The sequence below is a fragment of the Microtus ochrogaster genome, chromosome 24, assembly GCF_000317375.1.
Source record: "Microtus ochrogaster isolate Prairie Vole_2 chromosome 24, MicOch1.0, whole genome shotgun sequence".
NCBI lineage: Eukaryota > Metazoa > Chordata > Mammalia > Rodentia > Cricetidae > Microtus > Microtus ochrogaster.
Window position 1 is genome coordinate 10,279,596 of NC_022024.1, and position 17,582 is coordinate 10,297,177.

General features: G+C 37.6%; 1 protein-coding gene across 11 annotated transcripts in view; it reads left to right on the forward strand.

Moving 5' to 3' along the window:
• Positions 1-17,582, forward strand: part of Cnot2 (CCR4-NOT transcription complex subunit 2) — a 92,751-nt gene that overhangs the window by 39,430 nt on the left and 35,739 nt on the right. For 4 of the 11 annotated variants that reach the window (XM_013350373.2, XM_005358037.3, XM_005358036.3 and 1 more), the window contains one exon: positions 13,382-13,504. The exons of 3 other annotated variants lie outside the window; for them this stretch is intronic. Coding sequence is in view for 5 of the 8 variants with exons in the window: in XM_005358037.3 (XP_005358094.1) it covers positions 13,382-13,504 (123 nt within the window). In the remaining 3 variants the exon portion in view is untranslated. Of the gene's footprint in view, positions 1-6,185; positions 6,414-13,381; positions 13,505-17,582 lie in introns of all 11 variants that reach the window. 4 more of the 11 variants (XM_013350367.2, XM_026784605.1, XM_026784604.1 and 1 more) reach the window with 3 other exon arrangements.

Consider the following 17,582-nt stretch of genomic DNA (forward strand, 5'->3'; position numbering starts at 1 on the left):
ATAAAACCGGACTCTCTGAACATAGCGGACAATGAGGACTACTGAGAACTCAAGAACAGTGGCAATGGGTTTTTGATCCTACTGCACCTTCTGGCTTTGTAAGAGCCTAGGCAGTTTCGATGCTAACCTTACTAGACCTGGATGGAGGTGGGGGTTCCTTGGACTTCCCACAGGGCAGGGAACCCTGATTGCTCTTCGGGCTGAGGAGGGAGGGGGACTTGATTGGGGGAGGGGGAGGGAAATGGGGGGCGGTGGCGGGGAAGAGACGGAAATCTTTAATAAATAAATTTTAAAAAAAGGCGTCAGAATGGTGCAGTGTGTAAGGCAGACATTGGAAAGAGGGTCCAGGCGGAAATGGGAGGGAGAACAGAGCCAGGGGTACCCCCAGAAAACAAGCCCATGGATTTCCAGACATTGGATGAAAATGATAAAAGAGAGGACTGTATGAAGCTAGGGAAGTTATTAAATAAACGATTATACTAGATTTCTTGAATTGTCAACTCCCAAGTGGTCTTTGAGAATTATGTTTGAGAGTATACCAATTTTGAGTTTCATCCATATGATCAGTATTTGGTCATTCGATAATGTCACAATCCATTGAGATTATATTTGAGACATGTTTCCCTATTGAGATTAAAGATTTTAAATTCTGCCTTTCCTCTTTAAGTTTAAATCTATCTGAAATGGATCATATAAGGTATGAGTTAGGAGTCCAGTATTCCTTTACCATCAGTCCTGCCCTAGCTAACCAGTGCTGGCTTTCTGTCCCCATTATCTGTCACATGGCTGTACAATGCTGTTCTGTTTTCAAACTGTCATAGCTTTATGTTTGGTGTTTATCTGTTAACCTTGGTCTTACTGAGTCTTTTGACACATTTTTGATATTTTAAAGACTTGAAACTAAGAAAATCCCCCGAGTTTGAGTGGAATTATTGACTTTATTTTTGGTTGGAGAGGATGGTGATTCTTTTATAGTTTTCTATCCATCTGTGAATTCATGTATTAGGATATTTTTAGGTCAGATTCTTAACCTTTTAAACAGACCTTTAAATTCACTCATATTTACTCCTAACCACTTTGATCTGTGGTTATAAATGGTACATTAAAGGAGTATATTATATAGGTCTTAGTATTAAAATAGCTAATTTTTTTCAAGTTGAGTTTTATACCCATCACTGCAAAACTTTTACTCTTACACTCATCAGTAGTTTTTGTATTTTCCTACCTAGAATCATTTAAAAGCTAGTTTTATTTTGTGCCTGGTTTGTCTAAATTGATGAGTATTTCTGATAAGTTTCTGAAAAGAAATTGTTGAGGAGTTGTAATCTTTCTCTTGTTACTCACCGTACAGGGAAAGCTTTAGGTTGTCACCATTAAATAGGATGCTGGTGTGGTGATTATTTTATGTATAACGTGGGTGAGGTAAAGAAATGGTTGCAGGGATATTGCGTTCTGTTTCCTGCTCCCCTCACTTCTTCCTCCCGTGCTGTCCTTTCATAGATTGTCTTTGCTGTCTTCTATGCAAGTTATCACTCAGTGGCCCAGCTGGCCTCAAATTTGCATCAAGCTTTTCTTGTTACTTCCTGTTGATTTCTCCTGAAATCCCTTTTGTGACTGGAGAATGTAGTTAGTGTGATACGAATTATTTATTTATGTGCTAAAAAATGTTTTGGAGTGCTCTGTTTTCCTGCTTCCTTTCCATGTTCAGCACTATATTTAATTATGGAAATGCTTGTGCTTATTAATTTTCACTGTTTGTCTATATATTCCCACCTGAGAATACTACTGGACTGTGGTTAAAACAGTAAGTACAGTCTGGTTGGATAGATGGGCATTTCCTAGAGCGCTTTTGTGATTCAGTGGTCTGTTGTATTTCCATACATCCATGTTTGTTTTCTAGGTCTAACTAAAATTTCACTTCCTACATCTTACATCTCTGTTACATATTTTTATTAGTGATTGCTGGGGGCGGGGTAATCATGGTTTTCTATTGTTCAATATTACCCATACTTTGGCTTTTTTCTTTTTTTCTTCATTTTCTACTCTCTCTTTTTTCCTCCTTTCTCCCCCATTTCACCTCTTTCTTTGTTTTCTTCATGTTTTTGTTTGGGGTATCATTTCCTTCATACTAAAAGAAAACCAAAGGGTTTTCTTCTAAATGCCTATCTGGTGATGATGAATTCTATTAGGATTCCTGTTGGTTTTTTTCCTTTTATTTTTAAAATCCACTTTTGCTCAGTAAGAAATTGAAAATTGATAGCTTTTCTTTTAGAATTTAAAAAATAGTATGCTAGCCAGGCCTGGTGGCACAGACCTGTAATCCCAGTGCGTGGGACTGAAGCAGGCAGATGGAGAGGGTTAGGTGTACCCTATCTATGCTGGCACAGCCAGTCTGCCAATCAAAAAATTTAAAAATGGTATGCTACTATTTTCTGACTTATTTCTTCTGTGATTGTTATCTTTAGTTGTTTATGTGTATCATTCTCTTTGTCTGCTACTAAGGATTAAGACTTTTTGTCTTATCATGATAAATCTTTTTTGTTTGTTTTTTTGTATTTTATCTTTTCAAGACAAGATTTCTCTGCCTAACAGCCCTGGCTGCCCTGGAACTCAGCTCTGTAGACCCTAGTATGGCCTTGAACTTAACGATGATAATCTTAAATATATGCTTTTGATTATGGCATCATTTTCTCCATGACTCCAGTGCTTGGAAGTTGTTGTGTTCATTTATAGCTTTTGTCAAATTGTCATTTGTTTTTTTTTGGGGGGGGGGTTGTTGTTGTTGTTGGTTTGGTCCTTCAAATATTTTCGGTGCTTTGTTCTATGGGACTCAATTACATATATGTAAATTGCCCTTAGACTCTCCCTTCATTTATTGATTTACTTCTCTAGCTTTTTTTCTTTTTCCCCTCTCATTTTGTTAAATGAGTTTTTGACCCGCAGTGTCTCCATGTTCTGATTAGCATGCTGATTTCTTTTCTACCTCCTTTTGCACTTAGCATTTGATTATGCTGTCATTATCTTTGTCCACTATTCTGCCATCTATGTCATTTTAATCAATAGAACGTTTCTGTTAGTTATCGGAGTTTTCCCTATATGTTTTATCTATTCTTTTATTTTACTGCTCCTTTGCATAATTTTTTGTCCTTGGTAGTTTTGTTTTCTCATATATTATTTAATATTTGTGTTAAAATTCTTGAGGTTTCCTGGGGGTGGAGTTAAATTATTTAGAAATCATTTGCTCCTTATGAGATTTTTCTCTTGTCTCTGCCTCTGTCTGCCCATTTTCCTTTTGAAAAAATTTCATTAAAGGGAAACAGTAGCTTTTAGGTAGGGCTGATTTTCTTCAACTACTAAGCTAGTATTTTCCTGAGTACTTTACTCATCCCTTGAATTAGAGTGTTTTTCTGCTATGGCTTCTGGGAACAATAATGATGTGTATTTCAGTAGAGTCTTTAGGTAATCAGTTTCTTGGTTCTTCTCGGGTGGTTCACTCCCCATACTATTTATGGCACCTTCTCATTCTGCTGGTCAGTACTGCACTAAAGCCTTTGGGGTCCTTCTCCAGTTCTCCTTAGCTGTTTCCCTGTGCAGCTTCTTCCTGCCTAGCGTTCAGTTGGCTTCCTTTAGGCTCTATGGATGATGCTGACTCAGATCTGGGGACTCTGCCCACCAGGCTCCCTGTTCCTCTGTTACATTGGCAAAATCACATAGTCAGTTAGGAAGGGCAGTTATTGGGCCCCGTACCTGAGAGCTATTGTTAATATGTTTCCCTCTTTTTATTTATTTATTTTTTTGAGACAGGGGCCTTCTGTATGGCTTGAGTAGGCCTTGAACTACCAATCCATTTGCTTCTGTATTTTATCCATTTTTAAAGTGTGAGAAGAGATTCTTACTACTAGTCCATCTTGGTTGGAACAGTTTTAAGGTTTCCTTCTCTGAAATGATAAATGAGTTGAGAAGATAGATGACTCATTCTAAATAGTGAGACTAGATTTACATGCAGCTTAGATGCTTTCTGTTGTAAAAGACTCTGTATAATATGCAACACAAAGCTATCACAGCAGGACTTACAGAAGATCATTTAGAAAGAAATACACAGATCGGTAAATAAATTCCGAGTTGTCATCCATTCCTTTGAATTCGCTCCTTCCTCATTCTTTTCCCAGTATATAACAGGACCCTAAATAGTTGTCATTCATTCTCCTACTTGAAGTTACAATTTTTAATGAAAACCTGATTCTTTCTCCAAAAAGTAAAGACCATATGTGGGACACTATGTGGCTTATTAAGTTTTAAAACCTTTCTGCCGGGATAAAAGTACTATGCTAATTCTCTAAAATTGCGATGGGTAGAAGAACCTTCAATTCTTCTGCTATCATGTTGGGCTGATTATGTGCCGTCATTGACAAGTTCACATTTAATAGTGTGATCTTCTGACGATTTACCTTGTAAAAGTACTCAGTTTAACAAATAAAGAAGGAATGAGAGAAAAGCAAATTGCCGTAGAATACCGGAGTAGTAAGTGCTGCAGCAGTGTCTGGATGTGTGCTCTCATTAAATGTTGTCATCATTATGATGTCATTTCTGTATACCCTAAATCTATGATGATAAAAGCTAAAATCTATGCCTGACTTCCTGTCTGTCCCAAATACGATTGCTGTTTGCTTTTTAATCATGCCTCAGGGTTTGTTTGCTTTCAGTACAAAGCAACCATCATATACAAATAAAGCACTTATTTATTTATCAATGTAATAACTTCCCTGGCTCATCCAACATGAAAACATCATTATTTTAAAGGGCAGAAGTAGGAAAAACTCAAGGGTGTACCAGCTTAACCAAGTTCAAGGCTAGAGCCATGTAGAATAAGTATAGCATCATATTCACTCATATTGGAAATACATGAAGTACATGTAATGGACTAGAGAAAGGCAGAGCACTTTTTTGGTGACACAGCATTGAAATGCATAATTTCAGTCTGGTTATGCAAAACATCTAAACCCAAACTGAGACATTCTCCAGTGTATATGATACGACATTGATGTCACAAAAGACAGAAGGACTGCGTAAAGTCTCCAATTGAAAAACAAGAGAAATGTAAGTAGACAGAGAGATGATTGAACAGCTGAAATGGGTGAAGCTGGGTGTATCTGGAGGAATACCGTATCTGGAGGACCTAACAAGAACCAAGATCTTTTTTTTTTTTTTGGTTTTTTGAGACAGGGTTTCTCTGTGGTTTTGGAGCCTGTCCTGGAACTAGCTCTTGTAGACCAGGCTGGTCTCGAACTCACAGAGATCCACCTGCCTCTGCCTCCTGAGTGCTGGGATTAAAGGCGTGTAGAACCAAGATCTTTAAACTGGTCACGTACCTGATGTATGTGAAGAACAGCAAGGGGCCAGTGTAGCAGGAATACAGTAAGAGAGGAAAACAGTGGTAGAAAGGAAATAGAGCCAGCACAGGATAGGCTATAATGGAATGCATTTATCTCTAAATCACTTAGCATTTAAATTATTAAACAAGTACTCACATCTATGAATGTGAGTAGGGACTAGGAAGTGATTATAGGTCAGGTGAAAGCACTTGTCTAGCATCGCAAGACCCTGATCTCAGTCCCTAGCACTGCTTTTTCCCAAGTGACCCTCCTACCTAAAGTGTGTGCCACCTCACTCCCTTTAAACTTGTAAAATTTTATCATTTGATTTGATTGACGTGAATCTCCCATGGACAGGCCCTTATTTGTTGTTGTATTTGTTTTTTTTTTTCAACATAGAACACTTGAATTAATTTCTTCACAAGAAATACTTAAACCAAAAGTTCTCTCATTTTAAACAGTTCACTGGTCCATTGTAGGAGTTAGAACTGTATAATCCAGCTTCCCTTCTGTTGATTGACGTTAGCAAGATGAGAGCGTAGTGTTAGAGTGCGTAAGGAGTGGAAAGGTAACATGTTTGAACATAGTTTCCTAGTGTGTGTTCATGAAGGCCAGGTAAGCCCTATCCTCACATATTCTGGGACAGTGCAAGATTCTTCAGAGCTTTGCCCTTTTTTTTGATTGTTTTAATTAGCATTTGACGCAGTCTGAAAGTGATTCTGGGGTTGGGTAGTAATGAAGAGATAAACAGGAGTCATAATGTTGAAACTGGACATTCAGATCTTTATAGCATGATTTCCTTATTTTTCAAAGAGCAGAAGAATCCCACCGTTTATCATGTTCTGGTTGGACTCCTTTCTTATCGTTTGCTGGAGTTTGAACTTCAGAGCTATGGTGTCAACCCTGCTGTAATATCTCAGGGGAGCTCCTAGTGTGGGGCTGGTGCCATGGCTCACCCTCCAACCTTTCCTTCTTCACTTCAGCCTCCAGCTCTGAGCTTTCCAATCCCCAGAGTAGCAAATGTTGAAAGAAGTTGCACAGGTAAGTATATGGTGGGGAAAGCTGGGGTTTAACATGGTATTATCATCTATATTTTGAGGGTGGATGGGGCCATCTTGCCAGTGAGTCATTTTGTTAGTTTACAAATGTTTTTTTTTTTTTGTGTTTTCTTCATAACGCTATTTTGTAAATTATCAGGTAAAAGTCTAGTGTAAAGAAAACACAAGTTCAGAAAAAAAGCTAAGAAAAAAAGCAAATCCACAAGACCACAATTTTTGCCCTGTGAGTCTGAAGAGGTGGCGGGTTTTAAGCTTTCACTAGCTTTAAGTGTGCTTTCTTCTTCCCTAAGATGGTAAACAGGTAACAGAGAAATTCCAGCATGTTTCCCCTAAGTGTGACAGGAGGACTGGGACATTCTGTGCTTCTGGGCTTGCCATTAGCCAAAAATAAGAAGGATGCAGTTAAAGCATGTTATCTCCACACGGTTCAGCCAGGGCTTCTGAACTCTTTTCTGATCCCTGTAATTCACACAATGAGATGCATGACTCTTAGCATACAACAAGACATCTGAAATTAAACCCAGGAGAAACAAATTCTTGATACCACCTAGTATAGGTGACATTTTTCCGGTATCTGTGAGTCATAGATTACTGGAATACAAAGTATTTTGTTGATGTTACAGACTCCCAAATGTAAATTTTTTTAGTAGTTTGTCTCTCCTGAATTCTAAAGCTTTAGGTCTCTGAATGCCATGTAGAAATACATATCCTTCAGCAACGTGTCAGACCATTTGGCCCCGGTCCTTCTGAGAAACGCCTTCAACTACTTGCAGTGGGACATGTCTTTGTTGTTTAAGGGATTGTTTTGTATCCTGAACTTAGGAGTTTCTCTGCTGCTAACTTGTCCTTCCATTTAACACTTTTAGCTTTTCTTTGATAGTGCAATGCCAATGTAAACTCCATAGCTAGGAGAAAAAAATTTGGTGCCCATGAAACAGTGAAACATGCTAAGACCAGTCTAGGGTTTGGGTGGTGGTTGTGGTGCTTTCTGTTTGTCTAGCAGTTTTTGTTATTTTCTGTTTTTTTGTTTGTTTGTTTTGAGACACGGCCTCTCTTTGTAGGTTTGGTGTGCTGTAAACTCTTGGGCCCAAGCTGTCCTGCCTCAGCCTGTCCTTCCTTGCTGGCGCTGTAGGAACAAGCCATAGTACCCAGCTCAGATACCTTTTAATTACCATTGTGAGCTAATTGATTTTCTGCTGGGTACTAGCATCAGATGTTGTCAGGGAAACCCCATACTACTACATAAAATCCCCAAGAAAAGAATGCCATAATAGATTTATTCCACTTTCTAGATGTGTATTATATATTTATCATACAACATTTGAATCATTAGCTTCATAACAAAAGTTAGTTTGGTTACAGTAAAATTTACTCTAGAAATTTCACATTTGGAATGTGGAAAATTGGTATATATTAATTTTTATGGGTTTTTTTTCTACTTGAAGTTTCCCTTGAGTAATTTTTCTCACTCCCCCCCCCCCCCCAGTCCCACAGTGCTGGGAATTAGTCAGACCCAGGGTCTTGCTGATCATCAGTCCTACAACTAAACGCCAGCCTCAGCCCAGTGGTTGATCTATTTTGCCTTTTTTGTCGGATTCAGGCCTCCTTCCTTTGCTCCTGAAGTTGGGGGTGCACCACTATGTGCAGCAGCAGTCAGTTACTCTGCAGTTAACACAGTGATGTTTGTTCAAACATTTTTACTCTTAAGATTAATCTAAGTTTTTTTAAAGTAGGTATGATCAGTGTTGTAGAGACTGTTGTCTTCTACAGTGACCTTTCAGATATAGTAAGCTTTCTTGTAGTATCCCGCACTTTCTCTGTTGTCAATCACAAAATAAGGACTTTCCTTTTTATTGATGATGATGTTGACTCTTACCCCCTTTACATTTTATGAAGAAAACACACAGTAATGTATAAGTTGTATTATGTTTGACTGTGGCTCACCATAGTGTGTAAAAGGGAAACCTTATTAGTTTAGGATCAGAGCCTATGTACTTATCAGATACTTATACCTTATATGTACTTATCGGTGAGCAAATAACCTAACTCTTCTGGTCTTGAGTTTTCCCAGATACAAAATAAGGGATGCTAATTGTTTGTTAGCTTCATAGCATTATAATGATGGCACATTGTTTGTTTGAGATGGGACCTTGCTATGTAGCTGCAGCTGCCTAGGAACTTACCATATAGACCAGGCTGGCCCCTCAAACCCAGAGATCTGTCTGACTTTTGTGTCTGCCTCCAGAAAGCTTAGATTAAAGGTGTGCAGCACCTGGCTTTGCCTGATACAGGATGATAAAAGCATCATTTTACAATTACAGTTATGATAAATTGCTTTCTCTCACTGATTAAGAATTGGCATTAAAATTTCAAAGAAAACAGTGAGCCATAGCATTGTAGAGACAGCAGCTTGTACAAGGGCGCTGAGGTGGAAAGGAATTGGAGCAACTGAAAGTGTTTCAGTAATTAAATGGTGGAAGGATTTTGTGAGGAGAGGTCAGGGAGATGTATTACATGGAGCTTTTAAGCTTATCTATCTGGGCAGGTGGTTGAAGGAGCTTGATCAGCAGATCCATGAGCATAAACGGTCTCTTAAATTGTGTGGATGGAGAAAAGTAGGTTTGAGGAGCGTGAGGAACAGGCTGGTGAATACTTCTCGGGATGCTGTGGACTACCTGTGCTCGTAAGTGACTGGAGGTGATGTCGATACTTCAGTTAGTATTCAGAGCTTGATTGGCTTGGGATAGTTGTTGATACCACGTAGATTTCAGTAAAGTGTAAGAGTGGCTTACTTTACCCAACCTAGAGGTTTATACTCTGTTCCTTTGTTGTGCTCTGCCCGTTAATTTAGCACTGAAGGGCCTGCTTTTCTCACCTACTGTTTCTTCCATAGCCTGTTCTGTTAGCTGTATAGAAAGGGTTTTGTTTCATTTGGGTGGGTTAGGGACTTTTTTTGCAGGGTGGGGGAGGTGATGTTGTTTTTGATATAAAAACTTTATGTAGCCAAAACTGGCCTTGATGAATTCCAGAGCTTTCTACTTCTACCTCCTGGTATTGGAATTATTGTTTGCCAAAACACCCAGATGTACTGAATGTTCCATTGTTTCTAGGTTTTTCTCACTGTTGAGCCTTTAGTATGTGTTTTGTCTTGGTCCAGAGTTGTTCTTCTCCCACTTTTGTTTGTATGATCAAAATTTTGTCTGCGCTCACTTTTCCTTAGACAGATTAAATGATCTTGTATTTGAATTTGCAAGTTTATTCACAAATTTGTCTTTAATCAGATTGTCAGCTTTTTCAAGACTAGAGCTTTTATTCAAGCTTTGTCATGATTCAGCACAACTTTTCTTGGGGTTCATATAGTGAGCCTCTAGAACATAAACTAAGACACATGTCAGGAGGAATAAGAGCCGAGGGAAAGCAGCGCTTGCTGGTTGTGTGGAGCAAGTGGAAGAGAACATGAGTTAGCACATCAGTTTAAGTCTCTTCTTGTTGATGAAGTTATACTTCGGGAGTAGAAGTGCTTGGCAGTGCTTAAATGTGCTGCTAGAACCTTCAGTTGCGATGTGAGAAAGGTTTTGAAATCATTGTGTATTTGTTAGAAAGTAAGGGTTCCTTACATGGAAAGGATGTTTCAGGGCTGAGCTCTGTGCCCATTTGCTAGCATGCTAGTTCTCAAGAAAGATTGGCCTCTGGGGATCTCAGTGAAAGGCGTGCTGTTTGTTAAATATTACTATTCTATGGGTATATACATAGGTAATGTGTCCTACTTTTTCTCTTTTCCTGTCTTTGCTTACTGTTCTGTAAAAAACCATGTGCATGTTTCCTAATTAAATTTATAAAGTACTCTAGTTTATTTCCCTTTTTAGAAACCTTAAAGCCTTGCCCAGTTTCTCCATCACAGCCATCCTTAGGCATCTTCTCTGAAATTGTTGGTTAGATTATCTAAACTGGAGAGTTTTGAAATATGTTTTGTAATTATTCAGATTTACTGAACTTGGCTTTGAATTGGTGTACTTAAATGCCAAGAATATCGCAGGAATTTGTTGTTGGTATTGTGCCTTCATAAGTCATAAAATAATACAATTAGAAATCCAAGCCAGCTTAATATACTTCATTCTGCCCAGCATAGTTCTCTGTACTACTTTGTGAGATAAAATTCTTTTAGAAACATGAGATTGGTAGAGAATATTAGTATAAGCTAACCTTTCTGTGTGCTTTAAAAAGTATATAACTTCTTATGGAGTCAAAAGAATGATGAAAATGTTTCAATTAAATGTTCCCCCATGAGAAATATTAATTTTGATATGTAACATTATTCCTAGGGTAATGTTTATGCTTCTGTTCTCATGATCTGGTAGAAGAATCAAGAGTCAGTCAATTTACAATGGAAGCCCCTAATCAAAGAATGTAACAATACTTATTTCTGATTGAAAGAGGGAATGTTACTTAATTTTACATTTAATTTAAATTTAAAAAAACTATTTTTGCTGGATGGTGGTGGCGCACACCTTTAATCCCAGCACTCGGGAGGCAGAGGCAGGCAGATCTCCGCGAGTTCGAGGCCAGCCTGGTCTACAAGAGCTAGTTCCAGGACAGACACCAAAAACTACAGAGAAACCCTGTCTTGAAAATCAAAACAAAACAAACAAAAAAACCTATTTTTAAAAATTATTTACAAAATTGACTTTCATTTATATGTGATAACTAGGGATTTCATTATAATACTGACATACTCTCTTGTTGATAGAATGTGATTTCTAGATTCTCTTTATTTTTTGCAGGAAGAGAATGTAAATAACTTTCTTTTTAATGCCACACTCACCTACCCATCCTTATCTGCTCTTGTTCAGAGTTTGTCCTTTATCCAGCCACTTTACTCACCAGATCTGCTACCTTTGTAGTCTTAACCATCACCCGTCCTCGCCACCTTCCTAACTCCTCTTCCTGCTCCCCTCCCATTCTTTCACGGCATAACCTAGAATCATTTATGTCACTCTTTGAACTTCCCCCAAATACCACTAACTCTCCATTTTTCCATCTCACATGGGCAAAACCCAAAGGCCTCCAGGCCTACAAAGTTGTACTTGATGTATAGCTCTTTCAGGCACCTTGGGCTTCAGTTCTCACACTTACCATTGAATGCAGTCTATGATAAATCCCTCATACCCCTGAGGGATTGGTCTCTTAATTAAGGGTTTTTATCTACAGCTATTCTCCTGCTGCTACTTTTATGTTCATTTCTTGTTTTCTTTTCATTTTTACTATTTCTACTCATTCCAAAACATCTTTCTATCCTGGTTCCTCATTATGTACAGAACAAAGGCCCATTCTTTAACAATAATCTAGCTGAAAGGAAAAGTAATAACATCTTTCTCCTCTTTCTGTCTTGCCATGGATCAGAAGTATATTATCCCTGTACCTAACCCTGTCAGGATTCACCTTTGGGGAACAGTGACTGCTATTTTGTTGTTATTGAAGTCATGTCAGAATGATTAGTATTCTCATTATTATGTAATTTCTCCGCCTCTTCCCTTCTCCCTCTTGCCCCACTTCCCTCCCTCTATGCACAATCCCCACACTCCGAAAATACAGTAGAGGATGCATTTCATTTGCATGGTATTAAACATGGTGACTTATTCTATATAATTCATTTCAGTTTCGGGATTTTAGGAATCTAGAATTGGTTTTAATGATAATGTTATGTAAATATTTTCAAAGAAAAGTTTACTTTATCATTTTGAGTTCATTCATGTATGTAAATTTAACGGGAGATGCCTAGATATTTAACTACGTATGATATACATGCTTTTGTCCATGTTTATTCTTTCTTAAAATTAGAGCTCATCAGCAAAGATCCTATAAATAAAATTAGCTGTATTGTTAATGTCTGCAAAACAAGTAAAAATTCTAATGTAGTGGATCTGCATTTTTTGTAACTCTTCATTTTCTGAAATTAAACCCAGGAAAGGATGTTTTTTGTTCTTATCAGAGAATGCTTAGAAAGTATTTAGAAGCTTGGTGGGTAAGCATGTGTGGTTCTTCTCTAAGATTATTTAGTTTTTGTTTGAAGGAATAGCCGTAGCCATGAGTAAGTAAGACATTAAAGTTGACTTGAGTATACTTAGAACAATGTGGTTACGTTATTCAAGTCTCTCTAAATCTCTGATGTTGGCATTTCAGTTTACTCTAAGCTTCAGAATATTGGCAGGAGCGAGAAGACATAATGGCCTTAAATGACTCATTGGCCAGACTAAGTGACACCTTCTCTTAATCCCAGATCTCTGAGGTAGAAAGATTAGGAATTCAAGGCCACTCTAGGCTACATAGTAAGAACCTATTTAAAAACAAAATAGAAACAAAAAACTTCATGTTGGCAAGCTGATAGTTTTATAAACTTAAAAATTAGCACAGTTTTTTTTACTAGTTTTGTTGTAAAGTTATAATTGTTAATGTTTTTATAAAAACTTTAAAACCAAAGAATAAGCAGTAAATAAAATATTGTAAATGTATACCATCATGTTAAGTTTATCCTGTTATATATGAGATAGTGTGACTTAGCATAAAATTTTAGAATGCCTTTCCCATGAATAAAAAATGCTCTTAAACAATATTAAAAGTGGATATGTATTGACAGACACTGATGTTTGTAATATATGTGAAGATTTAAAACTTAACTGTTTTTGGAAAATTTATATTTTGAGCTGTGAGTTTTTTTTCCCAAGAATAAGTGATTTAGTTTGATAAAAGTTAACAGAATTGTTTTCTTCTTGCTCTCAGGGCCTGGGTGGGAGCTGATACCATGTAGTCAGATTTGCATCTTTCTCACGAGTCCCATCACCCTTAGTGACTTGTCTCAGGATCATAGTAGTACTCATTTTGTTTCCATACGGGGAAAATAAAGCCGGACTTTTCCAAAATACTATTCTTGATGAAAGTAATATTTTTGTTTAGGTGACAAACAGCATGTTTGGTGCTTCAAGAAAGAAGTTTGTAGAGGGGGTGGACAGCGACTACCATGATGAGAACATGTACTACAGCCAGTCTTCTATGTTCCCACATCGGTCAGAGAAAGATGTAAGTTATCAGTTACACTATGTTTCCTCAGCAGCCTGTGCCTGTTTCTAGATCCCTGAAGAGGAGCATGTGAATTCCAGGGATTGTCTGTGATTTAGTGACTGTGCTGAGCATAGTTGTAAGCCCCTAGGGACACAAAGATAAAAGCCCTGCCTTGTAATGGGAGACATTAGTGTCCGGTGATGGTTAAACTGAGATTAGATAATGTTGTTAGAGGAAATTCTCAGAGACCTGGCCTAAATAATGTTACTTTGAGGAAATCTGGGGTTTTTGTTTCATAGGAAGTATTTTTATAATAAAGCAAGTACCCATAAAAAGTTAAGTGAACACATTCGTACAGATTTCAAGGTACATAAAATAGCAAGTTTCAATAGACTCTGTCCTAACTGTGTAATCTTATGACTGTAATTCTAGCCCGCAAGTAAAAAAAAGTCTCTCCTCAGCTACAGATAGTACAGTTAAAAGTCTTTGCCATTGTGTAGGTTATATACTAGAGAGATCTGTGCTTTGGAAGGCCAATAGCTCAGTAATCTATTCCACATGAAAGGTAACAGATTTGTAGGATATTTTAAAATAAGTTTATCTGTTCAGATCGTTTTAATCTAGTTTGTATATTATACCTTTTAGTCAAGCCAGTTAATATTCTGATCCTCTGTATCTGTTCAGCTTCTTCTTTCTTTTTAACACTTTATGGATTTGCTACTCCCTAATTTACTTAACAGTGCTCTCAATTCTGAGTATGTAACTGTAACGTGCCCTTGTTTTTATTTAAAGCTTAGGTTCACATTAGGACTTGGTTATCCCATATCCTCATTTTTATTTCAAAATTTTGTTGTTTTAGAAACAAATCATCAGTTTTCCTTCCAAGTTACATGTGCTTTGGCTTTATTGTTAGTGTGCCGTTTAAAACCTTAGGAAGTAATGTCACCTAGTTTTTTAATGTTTCTTAACTGCAAAGATATTTGCTATTTGATGTGAATTATGATGAATTATTACTTACACTTGAATGATTTAAGTGTTGATTTTATAGGTTAAAAAAATGAGGAGTGGAGTCCAACAGTAAAGCAGTTGCCTAGTGTGAGCGAAGCCTTGGATTCCGTCACTAGTGTTGCAGACAGTTTGGGTGTGATATTGATTTTGATTGTGGATATACAGTGAAAGCCGAGTGTGCTAGGGAAATGGGATAAATCTGCTGCTGATGGGTTTAGTTGAGAACATGTGAAGATTTAAACAGAAATCCAAAATTGAGCTTATGTAGAGACAATGAATAACAGAAATGTCTGCCCGGGTTAGAGAGATGCTCACAGTTAGGAGCATTGAGAGGCCCCGCTTCTACTCCTAGTACTCACATAGCAGTTCACAACAGTCTTAACTCCTGTTCTAGGAAGTCTAGTGCCCTCTTTGCCTGTAATGTACAGACATACATGCAGGCAAAATCATAAAATACATATAAAAATAACTTTATACAAGAAATGTGTGTCTTCTAAGATCACTGCTATGATTTTAAATCAGGATTAGCATATCCATGTCACCCAGGGGCTCACAATATAGAAGTGACAGAATATTTTCCTTCATGAAACTTTTGGCACTAAATTAAGAAGTAGTAAAATAGGCAGGCGAAGAATTTGAACTCAAAAGCAGTACAAATAGGTTTGTGTCCTGACTGCCTGCTAGCAGGAATGTCTCAAAGCCTTTATTTCCTTAGCTGTAAAATGGTGATAACAATATAACAGGTACCAAAGATTGCTGCTGTTTCTGATACTGCAAACAGTACAGGCAGACTATTTAAATTTTAAAATTATAGATATATAGACCAGAAAAACTCAAAGCATGTTAGGACTAATTTACTGCTAGGACTTTAATTTTATACTTCAGATATTTTCTTCAAAATTCTTAGAATGATTTAAGTTTCTGAAACATGGTGACATATTCCATCGGAATGTGTATAAAAACTTTTATTGTTATTAGCGTTCCTTGTGCCTTTAAGAATACCAGCTCATAAGTCTTGGCAGATAGACCAAAGAAGTTTATTGTTTTGATGTATGTTACCTTGTTCATTGCTGTGACAGAATGCCTAAGGAAAGGTAATGTAAGGAAGGAGATTTATGCTGACTCAGAATTCAAGGGGATGCATTCTTCCTGGCAGGGAGGGTGTAGCAGTAGGAGCCAGTGGGTGAAGGTAGGGGTTGGCAGCTAATCACAGCAATCCACAACCAGGAAGTAGGCAAAGTGAACAGGAAGTGGGGCCTGGTTACAAGACTTGAAGGCCTGCTCCTAGTGCCTCACTTCCTCTAGCAAGGCTCCTCACAGTGCCTTCCTTTGGCTCAAACACATGAGCCTTTGACAGACAGTTCACTTCAAACCAAAACAATGTACGTATATTAAAGCATTTCTAAATGTGAGTGCATACATTTACAGAGTGATGTGTCTTTTCCATATGACTATTGACCTTCTGTGGATTCTGTAATACTTGTGTTTGTGAGTGCATACATTTACAGAGTGATGTGTCTTTTCATATGACTATTGACCTTCTGTGGTTTCTGTAATACTTGTGTTTTTCATCTTCCATGTTTCAACATTGATGTGCTCTTGAGTTCTGTTTTTACAAGTATCTTCTCAAAATTTTCTCTTTGTGGTTTTTATATTACAAAGGTATTTATCATTTTTCTTAAAAATGATTTCTCAAATTTTCCCTTTAAAAATAAATACTACACAAAACAAAAATTTTACATATTAAAGGATTACCATGTAATCTTCTAATATATGTTTACATTGTATAATGTTTAAATTAGGTTAAATTGTGTCTGCAAACAATTTCCAATATTTTGGGGCTTTTTGTTTGTTTCATGTGTGTTGAGGATTGAACACAGGGCCTTGTACATGCTAGACAAGTGCTCTACCACTGAGCCATATCCCTAGCCCAAGGGATTCTTTTTTTTAATGTTTTCTGGTTTAGGTATATTTAGAACATTCCCTAAGACTTCCCTATTCTGTCTCATAACTTGATTTATAACTTATGCCCATTAGAAACATATTCTGGTTTAAGGTGGCAGACACCGTTTTGGCTCTGTGGTAAATCCACTTATATTTATGCTACAGATCATGGGTCAGAGAACCTTTTTCTTAAAAAGCAGGTAGTAACTTGGCTGTGTAGACTGAGAGGCAGAATGAGGGATGCTCCAGAACCATAATGTAAAAATGGCTGTCAGTCATGCATTCAACAAAACTTAGCAGTGGGCTGGATTTTGCTCATAGATGGTAATTTGCTTATCTCCGAGTTTTAGAATATTTACTAATGACCAGATGAGATGATCCCCTTAATATCTAAAAGTTTGCAGTGCTCTCGAGCATGTTTTAAAAATCCTACTGAGTCTCTATTAAGACTACAACAGTTTGAGTTGCTTTGACATCATAGAGTGTTTTAACATCTTGAGTAAAGTCTTCTGTATCCCTTTTTATGAAAGCGTATTCATTAGTGTGCAGCAGTACTAATTCCAGTACCAATATTCACCTCCTTTCAAAAGGATGGCTGGGAATGTAGCTCAGTAGCGGAATATTGCTCTTTTGGGGTTTTGGCGGGGGGTCGTTTTTGGTGGGAGTGTATTTATGTGTTTACTTGTGGAGGCCAGCAGTCAACCCCAGTCATTCTTCCTCAGGAGCCATCACCTTGTTTTTTGAGAGAGTCTCTCACAGACACCTGGATTTAAAGATTAGACAGGGCTGGCCGGCCAGCAAACCTCAGGGTTCCTTCACTACAACACTGGGCTTGTATTCATGGGGGTGCCTGCTTTTCACATGTATGCTGGCACCTTTACCTACTGACTGTGTCTGCTACTAAAGAGGGCTTTATCATTGACATTTTCCATAAAGTGTTTTTAATCACTTTGGTGACTGAATGTGAGCTGTAGAAAATCTAATATGAGCTTAAACTTCAGCTACGCGATTTACGCATTGTGTCCTAGGGCAAAATAAGCCATCTCTGTGTACCTCAGTTTCTCATCTGGAACACGGGTGCAGTACTATGTCACTAGCCCGTTGTCTTACATTCTCTGTGCACCTCAGTTTCTCATCTGGAACA